General features: G+C 43.0%; 1 protein-coding gene across 1 annotated transcript; it reads right to left on the bottom strand.

The window, feature by feature from the left end:
- Position 1: 1 nt before the first annotated feature.
- Positions 2–22,141, bottom strand: LOC109907927 (choline/ethanolaminephosphotransferase 1). The gene is made up of 9 exons (XM_020506230.2): positions 21,885–22,141; positions 20,747–21,280; positions 11,543–11,690; positions 10,968–11,109; positions 9,012–9,096; positions 8,434–8,565; positions 7,873–8,031; positions 7,338–7,463; positions 2–3,075 (listed from the first exon to the last, which is right to left on the bottom strand). Exons 2-9 carry the CDS (start codon positions 21,164–21,166, stop codon positions 2,899–2,901), a joined length of 1,389 nt encoding a protein of 462 aa, XP_020361819.1. The 5' UTR covers positions 21,167–21,280; positions 21,885–22,141; the 3' UTR covers positions 2–2,898.
- Positions 22,142–23,648: the final 1,507 nt, after the last annotated feature.

Here is a 23,648-nt window from a genome sequence, read left to right as displayed (position 1 = left end):
CCCCTGTTATAAATATAGCAATCTTTATTTTACATAGGCTTGTTTATTCAAAAATGAATGGTTTTCTTTTACAGAAAAGTAACAATTTTGACCAAATTAAAACCATTGAACACCATTAAACACTAAAAAGCATGTTTTTTGTGTGTGTTTTTTACACTGACCAATGATACACCCTTTGCAAGTCATCTTAAATCTCTGCATTGCACAGAAAATAAACAATCCAAGGGAAAATGAGTTACGCTTGAGGCGGTGTTTCAATTGGTTGAACACTATCAGTTACATATCCATGTGGCCATTGACTGAACATTACAGTGGGTTGTAATGCCCATCCCATGCATCGGATACAAACATTGACAAGCTCTTCTCTTGTTATGAAGAGACATTAAACGGTAGACATGTTAATACTCTGTGCATCACTGTTTGATATTAGCTAAATTGGTAGGGTAGACATTCCTTAATTTTTGCTTTAAAAATAAACATTCCTTATGTTTGACCATGGACGGTACTGTGTCCCTACAGGTATAGTTAAATACTTGGTTAATGATAAGACCCCATACAAAATGGGGGGATTGAACTGTTCCACACAGGAGAGATAACTGATGGGCTATTGTGTAACAGACCAAAGTTCACTAACTATGAACAGAGAGAAACCTAAATGGGGATGCAGCTGCCATGACACCAGTGTTGCTCTGGGGGAGTTGGAGTGGCTGTAGGGGTAACATCAGGGAGTGAAGTGGAAGAGAACAGCTAAACATCCCCTTCATTGTATTCATCAGTTACTAATCAAGCATTTATAGCACAACACTTAGGTCTAACACTAGCCTTTTCAGGTCGTAGTTTTGAAACCTTCCCATCTAATGCAAATACTTAGCATTTAAGGCAACTGCTGCATACTGACTATTGCATTTTTCACATACATCCCCACTTGGAGGAACTGATTAACACTGGTGCCAGCCTGATCGACTCCTATTTCATCAACGCTACAGTATAACCAAAGCTCAACTAAAAAGCAACACAGTTGAATTAATTTTTAAAAATATATATAAAAATGTTTGTTTTTTAAAGAGAAAAAACAGATGAATATTGTAAAAGGAGTGTGAGGAGGTTGGAGTAACACGTATCACTAAAACATTCCAAACATATATTTTTTGTCATCCATGGTGACAAAAATGACTTGCGGTGGACAGAACACATACCGGTATTCATAACTGTTGCTTGAATATCATAATGATGAGCTAGATTCCTAACGGTTAAGAGTCTGAACGCATGTAACAGATAACGAGAAGTGCTCCATTGACTTGCATCACATATGGCACAAGTTAACTGGAAGCATACAGCAGGAACTGTGTTCCATCTCTCAGAAACAGTAGTATTAATGCAGGTCCATTTGTACTGCAATCACATGGGAGAAAATGAAGTACATAGCCATATCATGTAAACATGATGAGACAATGGTCCCCTTGTTTGGGGCTTATTGAACATAATACAATTCAGTGTCATAGATCATGCAGGCCCCTCAAACTCAACCCTGGAGCTTGCAGCCAGTTCCAAAGCTTTTCCCCCCATTGTTCCCCTCTAATCAGAGACTGATTTAGACCTGGGACACCAGGTGTGTGCAATTCATTATCCGGTAGAACAGAAAACCAGCAGGCTGTAGACCTCATAGGGTAAGAGTTGAATAACCCTGATGTAGGCTATACAGGACAAGGATGACATAGGATCAATAACAGAAATGCAAGGCAGTCTTCGCTCATGACCATGTGTTCTTCCACAATGCTATTCGCAATCTCTAATGACAGCTTTTCAGATGGTTCAAACAGAATGCAGAAATACTATAAACAAATACTCTGTGCTACACCTTAAACAGAGAACTAGCATTTTTCTCTGGAGTGGAATACAGGTGGGAATTGTATGTAGATGTGCTGAACAAGTACCATTACTGAAAGAACAGACCGGCATTTAAGTCATATTGCTCGGACAGAAACACGCAAATACACTAAGCGTTTTTCTCATAGCTAAGTATATCATTTGGTTAGGTAGAACCTGCTCCTTCCTATGGATAACATTTTATTTTCAGTGCATTTGGATAGTGGTAGCATGGTTATAGTAAGCAACATTAACCCCTATCCATAACCTTTGGTTAGATAACTTCTAAATCTCAAATAGTTTGTTACCAAATAACCAGGTTCTTCTTTTATGACAAACTAAACCTCAACAGAAAACATATTCCTCATTTTCCTGTTCGGTTAGGTACCTTTTACACCACACATCTGCAAAAACTGATCACTATTGCACACCAGGCTGAAATAAATGATCTTCATTAAAAAAAAAATCACATTTTCCCCGCCCTCAATGTATTCATAATTTAATTGGCTAATACTGCGTTCATAACCAAGTGGGAAGGTAGTAATTATCAGTTGGGTGTATTCACGTTTTGAACTGGGAAATATTATCAAACATGGAGGTCATTAGAAGGCTTCTGATTGTTTCGCTATTTTTTGCCCATAAAAAGTATATCCATATTTCACTTTCTAAATCTAAAGGAAGATTAACAGAATCAATTTTGTATTAACAATTTGTATTTTGTTCTTACCATAAACAACTGCTGAAAATACCGGCAAGCTTGCTGTCTTGTTTGTTGACATATGACGTCAGAGAGGTGCAAGTGAGAAACTGAGCACAGGGATGATAGTTTCCCACTAGTAATTACCAGTTGGAGGGGCGTTCATGTGGATTTTTCCTAGTTGTATGCTGGTATTTACGAAATGACGAGATGTTGTGAACGCAGCATTATACATTCGTAGAAAGACTGCCTCCAATTCGTCTCATCCAATGGGAACCCTGTGGAGACAAGGGGGAGGCGGTTGAGGTAATTCCACCAGCTCCAGCCGGACGGTGTCACCACCTGTCAGTAGTGTCACCAGACCAGTTACACCAGACGTCTTTGCCTGACCGGGAGGCAGAGGCGGACCGTAGGTTGGGGGGTTTGATCTTGAACACGAAGATGTGCAGGTGAGAGGCGATCTGGTTGCAGACGCTAACGCAGTAGCGCACTAGATCAAAGATGGACAGGAACTGGAGATAAAACAAGAGACAGAATAGATGTCAAATAAAGTACATGTAAGGCTCTTTATTTACAGAATTTGTTGAATGTCAATCATCTTTTGCCCCTGAAAATAATTGCATGAATATACGCTAGGCAATCTACACAACAGTGATGGACTTTGGTATACTACTTTACCACTCAACTATGGGGTTTTGACATCTTACTTTGGCTAGAATCAGTCTGTGAAGTCAAATGTTTATCTGCAAAATGACGATTTCCTTGTCATGTTCATGAAATTCTATTGTGTGTGGTATGACCGATAGGGGGCAATGAAGTTCTCTCGCAGTCCTACAGTAGGCTTAGGCTTCTGGAATCTGCTTTGAACCTGCCAGGCAACAGTGTGATTGCAGGGCGTTCCTGCATGTGGTTATTCCTGAATCTGCAGGAACGCACCCCTGATTGTCTATGCGATTTCAAATGTGGGTCTAAGGGAAATAAAAGCATCAGAGTTTTTCAGGCGTGAAGGACATAGTGTCCTAGCTGGCTAGCTACCGGTGTCACTCCAGTCTTCCAAGCAACGGATCAAAAATGTAAATGCACGGTGTCACTCCCGCCTCCCCTGCTATGTACCGGAGTCTTCCTAGCTACTGAACAAAAATATAAACGCACCATGTAAAGTATTGGTCCCATGTTTCATGAGCTGAAATAAAAGATCCCAGAAATGTTCCTATACGCACAAAAAGCTTTCTCTTGTTCCTGTTAGTGAGCATTTCTTCTTTGCCAAGATAATCCATCCACCTGACAGGTGTGCCATATCAAGAAGCTGATTAAACAGCATGATCATTACACAGGTGCACCTTGTGTTGGGGACAATAAAAGGCCACTAAAATGTACACTTGTATCACACAACACAATGCCACAGATGTCTCTAGTTGATGGAGTGTGCAATTGAAATACTGACTACAGGAATGTCCATCAAAGTTGTTTCCAGAGAAGTGAAAGTCTAAAGAAATTAGCTCTGGAACATTTAATAGTAGACAAGACAAAACAAAAATAAGTTTGGAGATTTGCATAACATATTTGATTAATCAAATATTATACTAAGCTAAGATATGGAATTGTTTTAAGATGTTCATACCATGGATCATTTAGCTATTTGATTTAGAATTTTAGGACCCCTGTAGGTATTCCCCCAAACATGTTTTATATTATTTGATCAAATATTTAATTTGGCCTTTACTACTATAGCCCATAGAAACACATTGAATAACACAATCATAAATGGTGACAGTCAAAAATAAATAATAAGGAATAATGTTGATGTGTCTGTACCTATATCTACACTAAAACAAAAATATGAACACAACATGAAACAATTTAAATGATTTTGCTGAGTTAAAGTTCATATAAGAAAATCAGTCAATTGACAGAAATTCATTAGGCCCTAATCTATGGATTTCACATGGCTGGGAATACAGATTTGTATCTTTAGATACCTTAAAAAATAAAAGTAGGGGCATGGATCAGGAAACCTTTCCGTATCTGGTGTGACAACTATTTTCCTCATGCAGTGCGACATCTCCTTCGCATAGAATTGATCAGGCTGTTGATATGACCTGTGAAATGTTGTTCCACTCCTCTTCAATGGCTGTGCGAAGTTGCTGGATATTGGCGGGAACTGGAACCTGCTGTCGTACATGTCGATCCAGAGCATCCCAAGCACGCTCAATGGGTCTGTCTGGTGAGTATGCAGGCCAATGAAGAACTGGGAAATGTTCAGCTTCCAGGATTTGTGTACAGATCTTTGCGACACGTGGCCATAACAACCGTTTATCATGTTGAAACATGAGGTGATGGCGTCAGTTGAATAGCATGAGAATCGGTATCTCTATGCATTAAAATTTCCATCGATAAAAGGCAATTGTGTTCGTTGTCCAATACCATAACTCCACCGTTGGGCACTCTGTTCACAACTTTGACATCAGCAAACCACTCACACACACACACACACACAACGCCATACACAATGTCTGCCCGGTATAGTTGAAACCGGAATTAATCCGTGAAGAGCACACTTTTTCAAGATGCCAGTGGCCATCGAAGACCATTTTCCCACTGTAGTCCGTTACGATGCCAAACTGCAGTCAGGTCAAGACCCTGGTGAGGACAACGAGCACACAGATGAGCTCCGAGACGGTTTCTGACAGTTTGTGCAGAAATTCTTCAGTTGTGCAAACCCATAGTTTCCTCAGCTGTCAGACCCACAGGTGAAAAAGCCGGATGTGGAGGTCCTGGGCTTATGGTAGAGAAATGAACATTCAATTCTCTGGCAACAGCTCTGGTGGGCATTCCTGCAGTCAGCATGTTAATTGCACTCTCAAAACTTGAGACATCTGTGGCATTGTGTTGTGTGACAAAAAAAAGGAAAAAGCTCACTAACAGGGATGAGAAAAAAGCATTTTGTGCATATGAAAAGTTTATGGGATCTTTTATTTCAGCTCATGAAACATAGGACCAACACTTTACATGTTGCGAGTCTCATCTTTCCATAGAGTGTCATTCTAGTTAGTAAGACAAATATTTGTGGGGAAAAAGTTGAGATTGTCCCGTCTTTCAAGAATCTCTGAGCTCTAAATACAGCAACATTTTCACTCAGCCTCATGGCAAAATAGCTAGCTACCTATCCCACCCACCATGTAAGGGAGTCCTAGTTTGCTAAATAGCTAGCACCCAGTATATTAAACGCCTGCCTTACAACTGCCCTCATTAACAGAACCCGACCGTTGTCCTAGCAAGCTAGCTACAGTTGTCACCCCTGCCTCTTCTTCTGTTGGTTGATATCCAACGTTATGGTGCATTACCGCCACCTACTGTACAGGAGCACCCTTGCCTCCCGCCTGTGTACCGGCTTAAAAATGGATCAATAAAAGTATGAAGAAGGGCTCCTGCAGATGCAGGAATGCCAACATGCAGAAACACGCCGAATTATGGGCCACAATTGCACCCGTCCTCCAGGCAGGTGAAATTTTGTCCCTAAGACAAGCGTTTAATTCACTCTAGTGTTACATACATTAGCGACTCGCAAAAAAAAAAATTCGCCTAGCCAAGTTATCACAGTTCTTCTCCTTTACCTCCGTTACGCGTTTCTCACCTCAATTCCGATCCGACCGCTCCCTCTACACACACACACACACACACACACGGGTGCTGCGAACACAAGCTCCCATTAGGCCTATAGAAATTAGTGCCTATAAAAATGTACCCAACTGATGGGCTACACAAACAACACTGTAAACAAGCTACATTCCTTGCTAAATCATGACAGCCTCATCACAAATTAAAAACGGACTGGTTGATTAAAGTAGGGAAACGTGTTCCAACTATGAGCTACAGTTTAGGAATAATATATTTGTCTCGTTTATTTTCTGTTTTTTTTTGCGAACTGCTATAGTGTCCCATTTAGAAAATGGAGTAAATGGTGAACAGTGATATTGACGAGAACGAGGCAACATTTTCAGTAGCGCGAGTCGCGGCTCAAATGGAGCTTGCAGTCTTTCATTTAGGAAATGACCTCAACTCAAGTAGGCCATTGACAATGACTGCATATCAACTGCAGCAATTTCTGTATTGAGTGTTTTTTAAACCCTAACTGTTAACAATGATGACATGCAGAGCACTTCATATCCGTGGCAAATAATTTGAAAGATGCATATCCCCCTTAATAAAGTTACAGTATTGATGCGTTAGGTAGGCCTATTTGTTACATTTTTCCCTTGATGATGATCGGGACCTGTTAGTGTTAGTTTTGTGATAACTGCACTGTGATTTAAATTCTGTGGCAAAAACACAGTTTTTTTAACATTAACGATAAAATGTTGTTTAAACAATCACACCCCTACTTGGCACGTACTGTGCCAGTCAAAGGTTTGGACACACCTACTCATTCAAAGGTTTTTATTTTTTACTATTTTCTACATTGTAGAATAATAGTGAAGACATCAAAACTATGAAATTACACATATGGAATCGTGTAGTAACCAAAAAAAGGTTAAACAAATCAAAATATATTTTATATATTTGAGATTCTTCAAAGCAGCCACCCTTTGCCTTGATGACAGCTTTGCACAATCTTGGCATTCTCTCAACCAGCTTCACGAGGTAGTCTTCACTATTATTCTACAATGTAGAAAATAGTACAAATAATTTAAAACTTGAATGAGTAGGTGTCCAAACTTTTGACTGGTACTATACATGCACATGGATGAAGCTATTAAGGGCTATGGTGACTTACCAGTGCCACCCAGAGGACCAAGTACTCGTCTATGAAGCTGTTAAAATACTGGTCCAAGAAGAGCAGCCCTGGCCCCAGGTAAGCCAAGTCATGGAGATACATCTCACTTTTTGTCATATGAGCTACCTGTAAAACAAACAAAAAAAATACGAGAGAGAATCGGCAACATATAATAGAGTAAATAGAATAAAGACCAAATATCTATACTGAGTCCAATTAAAGACATTGGACTAGGGCTGAAATTCAATGCAAGGTACATTATAGCGCAGCGCACTATAACAGACTTAAAAGTAATTTACCCTTGAGCCGACAGTTATACCAAAACAAGTGGCGGGTGTGGATATTGGAATGTAGACTGGCTTTTTCAGCATTTCATGTTTCACGGTCATGTTCAGTAGGCACAGAATGGAAGAAATCTATGCGAAACAGAGGTACTATCTGAACTTGTCCAATCAAAAAACGCTTGTGTTCCGTTACACAACACTTCGCTACAGTGTGCCCTAACGGACACGATCCAGGTCACCTGGTTCCTCACCACTAGCTTGTTGGTGATCTTGGCCGACACAAACCCAAAGGCCAGGACATAGAGACAGGGGTGCTTCTCAAACAGCTGGGACGCAGACTTCTTGTAGATCATGACGGCCAGAATGATGACTGACCCTATGTGGAAGAACGGCGACAGGACACTCGTTCCCTGAGGAAGAAGGGACACGGCTGTCACAATCACTGTACAGCTGAAAATTCCACTATCCTTATCCGTCTCTAAAGTGATAAATAAACCACAAAGTAAAGTTCTGACTAGTAGCTTGGCTGATATCAATGAAACGGGCATGATAGTCATCCATGTCACTATTTTATGGAGGCCTAGAAATGAAGCATGCCAAGTGCTTTGGTATTTAAGCAATAGAAAAGACTGGCTACTTCACCCAAAATTGTAATATGTAATATGGATCATATTATAAACCAAAGTTGAAATAACCAATCGTACGGTTTTGTGACAAATTCCCACGCACTGTATACTTCCACACAACAAGTCATCTTTTATCAGCCATACAATTCAACCCTCGTTAGTCAGGACGGATCACGTCATCCTCACCGCTATGGTGGATCCGTTCTTTCCTACTCCTCCCGTGAATATGACCCGGAAGTAGTTGGTGCAGGAGAAGATGGCTCCCGCCACAGTGAGGATGGCTGGAATGAGCTTAATCTGGATGTTCACCACAGGGATCTGTGTGTTTGGGGGATTAGTAGTAGCATAGCCCTGTTTCAATATTTTAGAAACACATCCATCTTTCCTACCTTCCTTAAAGTAAACACAGACCTCAATTGGTGGAAGTAATAGGGCGGCAACTGGGCTTTCACCTATCCAATACCTTATAGATCTGTGCTTACCTCCAGGAAACAAGGAAAGGATGCATTCAGCAAAATCGGCAACAAGGACGCGAGTCTTAACACGTTAACCAACATGCTATAACTTCCCTACATTACTTTCATAAGTCTTGACATTCTTGAGGCTATAAATGTTTAACTGCATGTATAACAGTGTATTACACTAGATTCAATACAAGGACAAAAAAAGGATAGAAAATGCATCAAACTACAACTACAATGCATGTAACAATTAGCATTAAGGTCATTTCTTTCATTTCCAATCAAATGGGTTAAACTAATTACCAAGAACTGCCAAAAAGCTGGTCCTCCGATGGCAGCCAGCAAATACATGATTATAATGAAGAATTGCACTTCAGTCACATCAATGCTGCACAGGCAAAGAGACAGAGGAATCATATGCAAACGGTTAAGTGATTTCACATTTCACACAGTTATCAAAATCAACATGCACATAGCACCCCCTAGCAGGTCCTGCACAAACACCATCCATTCCTCTGGGTTGTGGGTTAGTTGTGAGTGTGTGTGGGGGGGATGTAGAGAACATGTCCCTCAAAAGGCTGAGAGGAACCTGATCTGATAAGGTTGATTTTTTTCTGGCGGACAACCTATAACTCTTACTTACTCTGTCAAGGGCTTACATCATATCAAATCAACCATACTCCCAGGACATTTGTCCCTTGTCCTTGTTGTGGCTGTTCCCGAAAGCCAAACAGATAAGCAAATGTTGATACACACCCGGTCAAAAGTTTTAAAACACCTATTCATTCAAGGGTTTTTCTTTATTTTTTACATTGTAGAATAATAGTGAAGACATCAAAACTATGAAATAACACATATGGAATCGTGTAGTAATCACAAAAAATATATATATTTCATATGAGAGGCTTCAAAGTAGTCACCCTTTGCCCCTGATGACAGCTTTGCACACTCACGGAATTCTCTCAACCAGTTTCATGAGGTAGTCACCTGGAACACATTTCAATTAACAGGTGTGCCTTGTTAAAAGTTAATTTGTGGAATTTCTTTCCTTCTTAATGCGTTTGAGCCAATCAGTTGTGACAAGGTAGGGGTGGTATACAGAAGATAGCCCTATTTGGTAAAAGACAAGTCCATATTATAACAGCTCAAATAAGCAAGGAGAAATGACAGTCCATCATTACTTTAAGACATGAAGGTCAGTCAATCGAGAAAATGTCAAGAACTTTGAAAGTTTCTTCAAGTAGTCGCAAAAACCATCAAGCCCTATGACGAAACAGGCTCTCATGAGGACCGCCACAGGAAAGGAAGACCCAGAGTTACCTCTGCTGCAGAGGATAAGTTCATTAGAGTTACCAGCCTCAGAAATTGCAGCCCAAATAAATGCTTCACAGAGTTCAAGCAACAGACATGTCAACATCAACTGTTCAGAGGAGACTGTGTGAATCAGGCGTTCATGGTTGAATTGCTGCAAAGAAACCCCTACTAAAAGGACATCAATAATAAGAAGAGACTTGGAAATCTGTCATTTGGTCTGATGAGTCCAAATGTGAGATTTTTGGTTCCAACCGGTGTGTCTATGTGAGATGCAGAGCAGGTGAACGGATGGATGATCTTCGCATGTGTGGTTCCCACCGTGAAGCATGGAGGAGGAGTGATGATGTGGGAGTGCTTTGCTGGTTACACGGTCTGTGATTTATTTATAATTCAAGGCACACAACCAGCATTCTGCAGCGATATGCAATCCCATCTGGTTTGCGCTTAGTGGGACTGTCATTTGTTTATCAACAGGACAATGACCTCCAGGCTATGTAAGGGCTATTTGACCAAGAAGGAGAGATGGAGTGCTGCATCAGATGACCTGGCCTCAACCCAATTGAGATAGTTTGGAATGAGTTGAACCACAGAGTGAAGGAAAGGCAGCCAACAAGTGCTCAGCATATGTGGGAAGTCCTTCAAGACGGTTGGAAAAGCATTCCAGGTGAAGCAGGTTGAGAGAATACCAAGAGTGTGCAAAGCTATCATCAAGGCAAAGTGTGCCTACTTTGAAGAATCTCAAATATATCTTGATTTGTTTACACGTTTTTGGTTACTACATGATTCCATGTGTGTTATTTCATAGTTATGTCTTCACCATTATTCTACAATGTAGAAAATAGTTTTTTTTAAATAAATAAAAACCCTTGAATGAGTAGGTGTGTCTAAACTCTTGACTAGACTGTAGTTTAAAGGAAAGCTCAGACGGGGTGCACACCCACTCACATGCCAAAGCGCAGGGTTCCTGACACGTAGGTCTGCCAGTGAGCACAGTAGAACATGAACATGCCGGCGAAGCAGCAGAAGAACATCCAGTCGGGGTTGGTTCCAAGTTGGACGGCGATACAGGTGCCCAAGACCACAAACACTAAGAGAGGGGAGAGAAGTCAAGAGACAGAGAATGAAAGAGAGACAAAAAAAGAGAAAGAGTGAGAAAGAGAGCAGGTGGGTGATAGAAAGTAAGAGTTAAAGAGGCAGGTATATTCTGATTCCTCACTGTCTTAATTGTGTGTGGAAATGAAAAAAATATTAGTACCAGTGACATCGATGCATGCAAAAGAGGGAGAGAGAGGGAGAGAGAGTGATCGAGAGAAAGTTCAAATACACAACATGATGTTTCTCAGTCTTAAATCATTAATGTTGTTTACATCTGTAAGTGTGTTGTGTACATTTATGGATATATTGTGTCTGTCTTTAAGTGCATATTTGTTGTGTCCGTCTTCCATGTAATTTGTAGCCTGTGAGTGTGTTGTTTATGGTAATTTGAGACGGTATACACACGCTCCAACACACACACACACCTGTTGAAAGGGAGTCACAGCCATGGTCAAAGAGCTCTCCCAGTGGGGTGCTGCTATTGGTGCGCCGTGCCTGTTTCCCATCGATGGCGTCCAGTGATTGGTAGATGAAGAGGCCCACTGCACAAGACAGGTACACCCACAGCGGTGCCTGAAAGGTAAAAGGAACAAACATTCAACATTTACAATAGACGGTCTACTAGTGCTCCTCGACTTCCACAGAAAAGTATGGGTTTCGGCCTTTATGAACACAATTTCTATGTTTGGGTTATAGGATGTTATGTCCAATCCATAGGTCAAATTGGGATTGGGAAGTCCCTAATAGTTCATAGCCACACCCGGGGGGGTGGAGCTTTTCATTTTTGGGAGAAAGACAGGTCAGTTCAGGTGACTTTTTAAAAAGGACATTCTACTCCAAAATGAATTAAAATAAAATTATACTGACATCTAAAATATTATTTCCCCCTCTAGAAATAAGTCCCATGGGGCCCCGCTCCACTCATAGAACTGGAGTTACAACTCTGGTAACTATCGTTCTATATCGTGGAACTCCGCCCCAAAGGGGAGCGCCGCTCCTAGCGGTTTAAGGCGGAGCGGAGCGAAACGCTCCAAAATGTACTCCTGCCGAGCCTAACACTTCCCACTTAATGAAAAGGTCGGGCTCAGCCATGGCTGCGACTAAGTCCCGCAGTACTGTAACACACTGTCCCAATATACTGCGTCCTCAGTCCAATCCGCCCTACTCAGTCTAAAGGCATTGCCAATGACTAGTGGGCAGATAAAACACAATATGAGCCATACTAATCTGTACAAGCAGATAGATGATACTTCAATATTAAACAATTGGTCTAATAGTTCTGTAATACCAGTTTAAGAAACTATATCCCTCATCCTTCCGCCCAAACAGTCATAGACTTGTGGGTAGGTTAGAATACATGACTCTACTGTACTAAACCTTCAGCCAGAAGTCATGCTATGTAGTCATTCTAACAGGAAACAGCAGAACTGACGGAACCCTGTCCATTGGTCCTCTCCCTTTAGTTCTAGTCCTCCCATCAGCAATGCTGAGTGCAGGCTGAACCAAGTAAGACATACTCGCTGATTCCTCAGTGTAACCTGCCACACTCAATCCATTAGCCAAAGCCAATGATTAGTGGGCAGATAACAGAATATGGGCCAACCTTCGTAGGGCTAGCAACAGGGCAGCATGTTGAGGATCCAAAATTCAAGCCTTCATAGTCAGTTGCTAGCTGCAGTCACAGGTAGACAATCTGATGACTGGGCCAGGGTCCGCTCTTTTCCCTATTCACAGCGAACCCCAGAAGCCTGAGATTAATCACTGTCTGTGTTGTGTGTGCGATTGCCAGCTCTGCTGACGGGGCGAGAACCAGTAGGTCGTCTAGGTAGGCCAAGACCCTTATCCGTTGACGATGCAACGGGTCCATTGCCGCCTCCACGCACTTGGAAAAGGTGCCAGGATGTACCCGAATGGTATTCTCGCATACTTGTACACCACCCCTTGGAAGGCAAAATGCAGAGACTTCCAGTGATGTGGATGAACCGGCACATGGAAGGCGTCCTTTAGGTCTATGCTTATACAAAAGTCTTTGCTGTGGACACATTCCAGCAGACGTTTTATCATAAGCATTCGAAAGGGCCGTTTGGCTACGCTCTCGATGAGAATGCGTACTACACACAGAGTGGAGAGAGAGAACCTGAACGATCTCTGGTTTGTTATGGAAAAGAGGTTCTCGTGACAAATACAATTGGAATCTAGTCTTTATTCAACAAACACGTTGGCTCCCCCATCTCTTTGCAGGGGAGCGGGGGGAATAATAGGCGCTGCTGAACAGAGCGTTGCGCTCTTCCCTCTCTTCTCCCCCTCGTCCGGTCATGGTCGCTTCTGGCTGCCCTTAGGTTGTCGCCAGGGTGACGTCATGACCACCTCTCTCGCCGGTGAAGCTGCTGCTCTCTCTGGCGCTGCGGGAGTGGAAAGGCCCACTCACCGTCTACTGGAGATGGTGAAACTAGGTGGCTCTCTGGAAAGCGATCTAGATCCTCCTGCCAATGGCAGGTGTCTAGATAGTTGTTCCCTCCCCTCCTCCAGCTTTCCGAAACGCGTTGTTGCCTCTTTGACGCCGGCTCCAAAGAGGCCGCTGTTAGATGGGGGCGTTCAACAGGGTGGCTTTGTCAGATTCCTTCATGGCCGTCAGAGACAGCCAAAGGTGTCGTTTCCCCGACCTCCCCGCATACACAGCCGACTCCTGGGTGAGATGAAGTACGGCTCCTATCTCCTCTCATGACAGCTCAGTCTTGTCTGTGGTGAAACGGGATAGAGAAGCTACCAGGATATTGTTGGCAATATTGTTCACTGCTGCTACAGCCTGGACACCTAATGCAAAGGACTTCTCTACCAGCTGAGCTGTGAGCCTGTCCTTTGTAGTAGGTAGAGTGGGCTTTTTGGATGACTGCCAGGAGCTCAAACCAGGACGAGGTACGCAGCCATGGCGGGCCCGTGCCTGGGGATCCTCCTGGGGCCATCTGCAGTCCCTCTGGTGAATGGGGTGTTAGCTTTTACCGGCACTCTCACCCTCAAAAGGTGACCCCCATGAACCTTCCACATATTTTCAGAGCGAGGGCATAGCTGGTGCCAGTGGCACCGCCACCCTTCTTGTTAGAGAGTAGGGGCCGCCCTACATCATGTCCACTTCCAGGTTGGAGGGCAGCATGATCTCAAGCCGACTCGCAGCCCGCTCAACGAGCCCTGGAAAATCAGAGCGCAAAGAGGCGGTTGCATAGGAGAGGGCTGCTGAAAATTCAGAGCCCGTCTCATCCTTGCACTCTCCATAGGGAGTTTCGGTTTTTTTATGATCAAAATCGGTCAGTGGGTTAGACTGTTCCGGAGAAACGTCCACACACTTCCCAATATCCTCGTCTTCTCTAGAGGTGGCATCATCATATGATGCCTCAGAACCTGAGGCTAGCACAGACATGGCGTCCTCGAGGGATATCCTCCCTAAAGAACACCCATCACGGTTTCCTCTCCTTTAAAAGATAGGAGGGCGCAGCTTGGGCATTCCGGGGGTCTGTGAGGCCGCCCCTAGAGTGCTGTGATCCTAGACACACGAAACATAAGTCGTGTGAGTCCACAGCCGCCATGGTGGGGCAGCGACACGGAGCTCAAGAGCTTTTGAGTTAGGTGGAAAATCTGGAATGCTCATTCTAGAGGGACGACGTCGAACACTTGGATATCGACGGCGGGTTCGTCCTAAGACTTATCTTCCCTTCTCGGCTTCTTCAGTCTAGTCCAAGTCGCTGAAAATAATGGGAGGCTGACTGAGGGGAAGCATCCCCTTATATAGGGACACCTGTACTCCCATTGGCTGCAGGTGTGTGCATAGTTCTCTCTCAGGCTATTCACTGCCTAGGCAGTGGGGTAAACCACTAGGAGGAGAGCTCCCCTATGGGCCGAAGCTCCACGATATAGAACATAACTACAAACATAACTGCAAACATAACTACAAAACTGCAAATTGACCACAAGAAGCTAAAACACTGAGGTAAATCTTCAGTGAAAATTTGAAATATTTGACTCAGGGCAATGTTGTGAATAAATTCCACAATCCGGACATGAGCAAGTACTCGGTTCGGACTCGATACTGTGTGCCCCCGTACGCGCACTGAAATCTAAGCCCACCGTGATTTATAGTACCTCCCACCAGGTGGAATGCTGTGAAAAGTGTGTCCCGGGTCTGTTTGAGTTGTCTCTTTTCCCCAATGTATGCTTTGGCCACAAATACAAGTATAGGATGAGTTGACAACATTACCTGGGTAGGAGTTAACAGAATATTAAATTTTCCCTGTACAGTTACTTTAATGTAGGCCTACCAGTTGCACCGGACTTGTGTTACATTTAGCCCCAGTCTACCCTATGCATTAAAACGACATTGGCAAGCGCTGACGCTGTTAAAACTCTAGTTCTGAAAAGCTGCAGTTCACAAATGTTGGGGATTTGAGAAAGAAAAGTGTAGTAACACTAGAAAGTTCTCAGGTCCTACAGTGGCCATCAAAACTTTTATCAGAAGGTGTGTTCTCTTATGACTGCATTAACAATGTTGTGCAATGACTGGGCATACATGTTTCTCTCCCTATGCGCTGTGCAGCACTCACTGTTTGAAAGCACCGGAGAGAAACTTCTCGCATAGAATGTGACAAGCTGGCCAATTGAAAAGGTAAACTATTCCAAGATGGGGTCGTCTGATTTTGCCTTGGCTTATTTGTGTTGTAGGCTGAGGAAAATTAAATGGCAACAATTTGAAAGCCACCAGGCTTTCATTTGACCCGGCCCAATTTAACCCGACAACAACAACTGATTGGGTTGAAAGTAACCGAAACCTTCCCATGTGTCAGCATACAGTATTGACAAAAGTGTGTTTAATATCAGACTAAGAGTGCCAGTTTATTTGAACAGCTGCCTCTTAACTAGCCGTGGGAGGAGGAATACATGGAGGGATCAAGTATCCGTTGTGCAAGCTTCCCTGATAACAAACTGTAGCTGATAATATTTGAACGCAACATACAGTAGACTAAGAAATGTAACACTATGGAGGGGAGGTTGAGTCAATTGCAGATTAAACAATATCCTCAAGGGATCTCATTTTCAGAAACAAAATAACTTAACAACCTTGCCTATATTACAGTCAAGCCTCCAGCTCCAAAGCTTTAGACGATCAAAACAAACCCATGAACTTGATTTTTCCACTGATCCTGTGTGGCTCAGTCAGTAGAGAAAGTGTTTTGGGTTCGATTCCCAATGGGGCCACCATTATGAAAAATCTCCACTCATGACTATGTCGCTTTGGATGAAAGTGTCTGATAAATGGCATACGGTGCCTTCTGATAGTATTCAGACCCCTTGACTTTCCACATTTTGTTGCAGCTCTATTTTTTTTTATCCTCAGCAATCTACACACAATACCCATAATGACAAAGCAAAAACAGGTTTTTAGAAACGTTGCACAATTATTTAAAAAAAAAATATATATACACCTTATTTACGGAAGTATTCAGACCCTTTGCTATGAGACTCAAAATTGAGCTCAGGTTCATCCTGTTTCCATTGATCATCCTTGAGATGTTTCTACAACTTGGAGTCCACCTGTGGTACATTAAATGTATTGGACATGATTTGGAAAGGCACATACCTGTCTATATATATGGTCCCACAGTTGACAGTGTATGTCAGAACTAAAACCAAGCCATGAAGTCGAAGGAATTGACCATAGAGCGTCGAGACAGGATTGCGTTGAGGCACAGATCTGGGGAAAGGTACCAAAATATTTCTGCAGCATTGAAGGTCCCCAAGAACACGGTGGCCTCCATCCTTCTTAAATGGAAGAAGTTTGGAAGCACCAAGACTCTTCCTAGAGCTGGCCGCCCAGTCAAACAGCAATCGGGGGAGAAGGGTCACTCTGACAGAGCTCTACAGTTCCTCTGTGGAGAATCTTCCAGAAGGACAACCATCTCTGCAGCACTCAACCAATCAGGCCTTTATGGTAGAGTGGCTAGACGGAAGCCACTCCTCAGTAAAAAGCACATGGCAGTCCGCTTGGTGTTTGCCATACAGTACCTAAAGACTCTCAGACCATGAGAAACAATATTCTCTGGTCTGATGAAACCAAGATTAAACTCTTTGGCCTGAATGCCAAGCGTCACATCAGACCTGGCACTATGCCTACGGTGAAGCATGGTGGTGCTAGCATCATGCTGAGGGGATGTTTTTCAGTGGCAGGGACTGGGAGACTAGTCAGGATCAAGGCAAAGATGAACGGAGCAAAGTACAGAGAGTACAACCTAACAGAGCTTGAGAGGATCTGCAGAGAAGAATGGGAGAAACTCCCAAAATACAGGTGCCAAGCTTGTAGCATCACACCCGAGAAGACTCGAGGCGATAAATCGCTGCAAAAGGTGCTTCAACAAATTACTAAGTAAAGGGTCTTACTTATACCTATGTAAAATGTGATATTTCAGTATATTATAAATTAGCAAAAATTTATTTTAACCTGTTTTTGCTTTGTCATTATGGGGTATTGTGTGTAGATTTAATCTCTTTTAGAATAAGGCTGTAACGAAACAATGTGGAAAAGGTCAAGGGGTCTGAATAATTTCTGAATGTACTGTATGTATGTATATGACTCAAATACTAAAGACCATGCGACTGTGTAGCTAAAAAATACATAACCCACATCCGATTCTAATCGATTCACAATTAAGCCAGCTTGAGTAAGCTAGTCTGAGGGAGACCATTCTAAATGCCTATTCCTACCCTCTACGGCTCGGGAGGCGGGAGAAGGGGCCTGAGGCTAGATGTGAAACCTGAGGACGGGGACACGGGGTGCCTGTCCCCAAGAGCCCTGTAAGGCATCCCCCACGTACTGCAGCAAAACAAGCACACATGACATGGAGCATTGTGCAAGCCTGGCCCCAGTGACCAAGAGAAAGGAAAAGCAAAACGTGTCTAATGTTAAATATTGATAAACTAACAATAATTGGTCAACCTTTTTCCCTTCACAAAGTCATAGCCTAGTCATATCTACTTTGTTAAAATTAACAGCCTTAAAATGCCCTTGATCTATTCTATAAATGTTGCTTAAATCAATTTTAAGCACAACACTTTTGTGGTGACACATACATCCTGCTGTATCACATCTTCTAAGCAAAAGCATTAAGGCAAGCAAACTGGTTTTGCATTGACAGGCTACATTCCTAAACAGAAAGGAAAACGCTGCACACTGCTGCTAGTTTCAATATGTCCAAATTGTGTTGTTTTATCCTAATTGAGTATTGTATGTATATTACTATAAATATTGATCATATTCCTTGTGTATGATCATATATTTTGATACATTGAATGTTAATATTGTGAACTTATGTTATACATTTTTTACCTCCTGTTTCAGGAAGAGATGTCACGGAGTACTGCCCATGTGTGTGTGTGTGTGTGTGTGTGTGTGTGTGTGTGTGTGTGTGTGTGTGTATATGTATGTATGTATATATATATATATATATATATATAGCCTTCCACCGCCACCTGGGATATGGATGCCTGATGAAGACATTAGGGTCGAAACGTTGTCATAAATAAATATCCCCTGGGAGCATGAGCAGCAGTGTTCGGCGCTTTCCTTTCTGTTTTCCATGAGTTTGCCTACAACTCCGGCACCTACGGAGAGTACCTGAATGTGTGCATGTTCTACAGCTTTTGTACACTCATAAAACACACATCCTTTCATGAACCGATTGATAATCTACAATCACTCATAGTTGAAATGTCAATCTTTAGACATGAGGCCAACACAACAACATGTTACGCAGGGGCAATTCCACAGTAACAGAGTGATGCTGAAACTGATTTTTCACTTGAAAATGTCAAAAAACAAAGATTGGCAAGCTAAACAAACCATAAATATATGCACAATGACTAATTTTAATAATTTCCACAGAATCTTTACAAAAACACATTTATTGAAGAACAGTGCAAATGCTAAGTTTGGTAACAGAATGACATGTTGTGCTGTTGGTGCCATCATTCTGTTACCAACACTTGCCTCTGCACTGTTCAAGTACATGTGTTTGAGAAGAAAAAAAATGAAGTGAAAAATCATAGTCTTAGCATCACTCTGATACGGTGGAATTGCCCGTATTACAACGTGCAAAACCCCAGAAAAAGAGTCATATCTCTTCAACAGGTCAGATTCCAAAAACATGTCACCAGTACCAACTCACACACTTTCGTCTTAGTTAAACCACATGGGTAGTGTTGACATTAGACCTCCACATGCAAGGTCACAGGTAAGACTGCATGGCGGCCAAAACACCTACACCTGCTCTTTGTCTGAAAACCTTAGCTGGTGTCAAACCCTTGCACCCTGGTTTCCTCAATTCCTCTCAAAGCGCATTTAGAGGAGAGGATCCAGGGTCCCTCCTGTCGACCTCCTCCAATGAGCTTTGAGAGGAATTACGGAAACTTGGATAGAGGGAGGGAACATTTGACAGCAGGTAACGTTTTCAGACAGCGAAGGAAGTGACATTCAAATTCAGTGAGTTGGTCCTGTGTAGCTCAGTTGGAGCATGGCACTTGCAATGCCAGGGAGATGGGTTCAATTCCCACAGGGGGCCAGTACGAAAATGTATGCACTCACTACTGTAAGTCGATCTGGATAAGAGCATCTGCTAAATTACTAAACTGTAAATGTAAAAAGTCAATGTTTGTGGTATTCTGTTGTTTTACCATAACACCATGTTCATCAAATACTGTTACTGTAAGATGGTTTAGAATAGCTTGATTCTAACAGAGACAACAAGGACAGTAGGTATAGTGTAGCATTCTTATCTACAACAAATTGAACCCAACATTGACAAAACAGAGACAGACATTTTGATAAACCTTCGCTTTGAAAGGGTAGGCTATATATGACAATTACCCAATCGATACAAATTTTTTTTTTACACCGTTTTCTCCCCAATTTCGTGGTATCCAATTGTTTTAGTAGCTACTATATTGTCTCATCGCTACAACTCCCGTACGGGCTCGGGAGAGACGAAGGTTGAAAGTCATGCGTCCTCCGATACCCAACCCAACCAAGCCGCACTGCTTCTTAACACAGCGCGCATCCAACCCGGAAGCCAGCCGCACCAATGTGTAGGAGGAAACACCGTGCACCTAGCAACCTTGGTTAGCGCGCACTGCGCCCGGCCCGCCACAGGAGTCGCTGGTGTGCAATGAGACAAGGACATCCCTTCCCTAACCCGGACGACGCTAGGCCAATTGTGCGACGCCCCAAGGACCTCCCGGTCGCGGCCGGTTACGACAGAGCCTGGGCGCGAACCCAGAGTCTCTGGTAGTACAGCGCCCTTAACCACTGCGCCACCCGGGAGGCCCAATCGATACTTTTCAATCAAGAAATTCTGAAAGAAATACTGACGGCCTCGTCTTCTCTCTATGTCCTGTCAGTAGTGTATATTATTACAGCCGTTACAACAAACATTGACCTAATAATCTTAGTAGGAATACCTGCTGATTAATTCATTTAAATATGCATACTCAGTGGGAGGCAGGGCCATTTGAGTGGCCGTGTGTGAAAGAGATCCAACATCAAATTCTTTCCATGGACTAGAATTCCCAGTGATGCCCCTGCATGGACCTACCTGTTCAGTGGCAGTGGGGCAGTAGTACACCAGCACCAATGTGGTGAGAATGTTGATGGCCAAGCCCACAATAGTGATGAGGTTGGGGGCTATCCATGCTGGCACACATGCCACTAGCCACTCCCAGTAGTGCTGCATGAAGGGCTCCAGAAGTGAGCGACCTGCACTGCTGTATCTGTGCTCCTCTAACTTCTTCAGCTGGTGACGCGACAGTGGCGGAGCCGGCAGTTGGATGAGCTTACTCAGGACACAGGAACTCCCCCCACCACTGCAGGCTGTAGTTGGACCTGCAGTGGTAGTAGGCCTGTATGAAGGGTCCACACTCTGGTCCTGAGGGGTCCATGTCGTTGTCCCCCCTGCCCCCTGGCTTGCCTTCGCCGCCCGGGTCCGTGGTGCTCTCTGACCGGTACTGCTACTCATAGGGGAAGTCGAAACCGCACTTCACGTGGCGCCTGCTCTGCCTACGACTGCCTCCGCCCCGGTCCAATCCAGGGAATCCACAGTGGGGCCACAACCGTTTTACTGGGTTGAAGCCTAATGAGGAGAAAGAAATATTTATATTTTATTTGACCGTAATGTTAAGTATAATTTGACTGTGGCAGCACACTGAGCACAAGCTGCAGCGGGAGGGCTGGTAAAACAGGAACTCATCAACCATACATGCTTATCATATGTTTCCTGATAGATTCTGCTAATACTGCAAACAGCAGTCAGTGAGACAAAATAAATAAATAAATAAATGCAAGACTTGCATAGTTAAAGCATTGAATTACAAGGGTATATACCTTGGGTAGATATTTGTATGCTTACTCATAGTGAATAATAACCAAATCATGTCTACGAAAAATACATTTTAAAAAACAATGTTGAATAATTAGGAGGTTCATGTCATGTTGCCCTACAATACTTGTTAGGTAACGTCGTTAGCTAGCTACCAACAAAATCAACTGGCTGGCTAGCTAACGTTCCCTTGCTAAGCTAGCTATCTATCAATATTATCTGTAGCTAACTAAAGGCAACTGTCACAACATATATTTTTATCATATTACCATATGTATAAAATTTCAAATAGGTTGTCAACACAATAATGTTATAAAGAGCTGAGTTGACATGCAGTTGTCCTTCGGAAATCTCTTACCTAGCTTGATTCCGTTTCACGGAAGCGGTGGCCTCTATCGTTGTCTGGCTAACAGCTAGTGCCTACTACACTACGGCAACTTCGGCCTCTTCTGTCAGCTTATATGTAGCTAACAAGTGCATAGAGCAGCGACAGGAGTCTAGTTCCCAACGAGTTAGAACCGTTTTCGGGAAGACTAGGATCAGCTGATGCAGGTGATTATCACGAAACTCGACCGCGGCTTTGAGAAAGAGCGGAAATATTTTTTGACAGGCAGGCGTAGGGATTTCCCACTTCCGTCGCACAATTTAAAAAGACCGGCTCCTTGACTGCATTCAATAGCTTTTTATGATAATTTAGTATGACATACAATATATTACAATAATATATTAATAAACCATTGCATTAGTTTAATATCAAAATAACTTAAATGAACTGTAAATGGAATGAACAGTGGTATGTCAAATGAAGGCCTTGTGGTATTATGGACTCTTATTTTGAAATACCCAAAGTCAACTACTTTGGACCTTAATCCAAATTGCTTTTGCTTTTGGATTGAGACACAACATCTTTGTATAGATACACTACATGACCAAAAGTATGTGGACACCTCCTTGTCAAACATCTCATTCCAAAATCATGGCTATTAATATGGAGTTGGTCCCACCTTTGCTGCTATAACAGCCTCCACTCTTCTGGGAAGGCTTTCCACTAGATGTTGGAACATTACTGCGGGGATTTACTTCCATTCAGCCACAAAAGCATTAGTGAGGTCGGGCCTGACTATCAGTCGCCATTCCAATTAATCCCAAAGGTGTTTGATGGGGTTGAGGACAGGGCTCTGTGCAGGCCAGTCAAGTTCTTCCACACCGATCTCAACAAATAATTTCTGTATGGACCTCGCTTGCTGTACAGGGGCATTGTCATGCTAAAACAGGAAAGGGCCTTCCCAAACTGTTGCCACAAAGTTGGAAGCACAGAATCGTCTCGAATGTAATTTTATGCTGTAGCGTTAAGATTTCCCTTCATAGGGGCCTACCCCTTCTTTGGACACTGTGCTAATGTAACAGTATAACTTTAAACCGTCCCCTCACCCATACCCGGGCTCGAACCAGGGACCCTCTGCACACGTCAACAACAGTCACCCACGAAGCATCGTTACCCATCGCTCCACAAAAGCCGCGGCCCTTGCAGAGCAAGGGGAACCATTACTTCAAGGTCTTAGAGCAAGTGACGTCACCGATTGAAACGCTATTTAGTGCGCACCGCTAACTAAGCTAGCCGTTTCACATCCGTTACACTAACAAACCTCCAAACAAGCTTCAACGCCATACAAGACTCCTTCCGTGGCCTCCAATTGCTTTTAAATGCTAGTAAAACTAAGTGCATGCTCTTCAACCGATTGCTGCCCACACCCTCCAACCCAACAAGCATCACTACTCTGGACAGTTCTGACTTAGAATATGTGGACAACTACAAATGCCTGGGTGTCTGGTTAGAATGTAAACTCTCCTTCCAGACTCACATTAAGCATCTCCAATCCCAAATTAAATCTAGAATCAGCATCCTATTTCACAACAAAACCTCCTTCACTCATGCTGACAAACATACCCTCGTAAAACTGACTATCCTACCATTCCTTGACTTTTTTCGATGTCATTTACAAAATAGCCTCTAACACTCTACTCAGCAAACTGGATGTAGTCTATCACAGTGCCATCCGTTTTGTCACCCTCACAACACATTCTAACCAGACCCACTGGCTCCAGGTCATTATCTTTGCTA

The sequence above is a fragment of the Oncorhynchus kisutch genome, linkage group LG17 (assembly GCF_002021735.2).
Source record: "Oncorhynchus kisutch isolate 150728-3 linkage group LG17, Okis_V2, whole genome shotgun sequence".
Classification (NCBI taxonomy): Eukaryota; Metazoa; Chordata; class Actinopteri; order Salmoniformes; family Salmonidae; genus Oncorhynchus; species Oncorhynchus kisutch.
Note: the sequence above shows the minus strand (reverse complement) of the source record. Positions and strands in the feature narration are given on the sequence as shown.

What these genes read in the sequence shown, in the direction of transcription:
- LOC109907927 (XM_020506230.2), bottom strand. Translation starts at nt 21,166, where the DNA reads ATGAGTAGCAGTACCGGTCAGAGAGCACCACGGACCCGGGCGGCGAAG. An exon ending in CAGCTTTTTGGCAGTTCTTG is followed by an intron (nt 8,566 to 9,011) that starts GTAATTAGTTTA and finishes CCAAACACACAG; the next exon opens with ATCCCTGTGGTGAACATCCA. An exon ending in AGATCACCAACAAGCTAGTG is followed by an intron (nt 7,464 to 7,872) that starts GTGAGGAACCAG and finishes TTTGTTTTACAG; the next exon opens with GTAGCTCATATGACAAAAAG.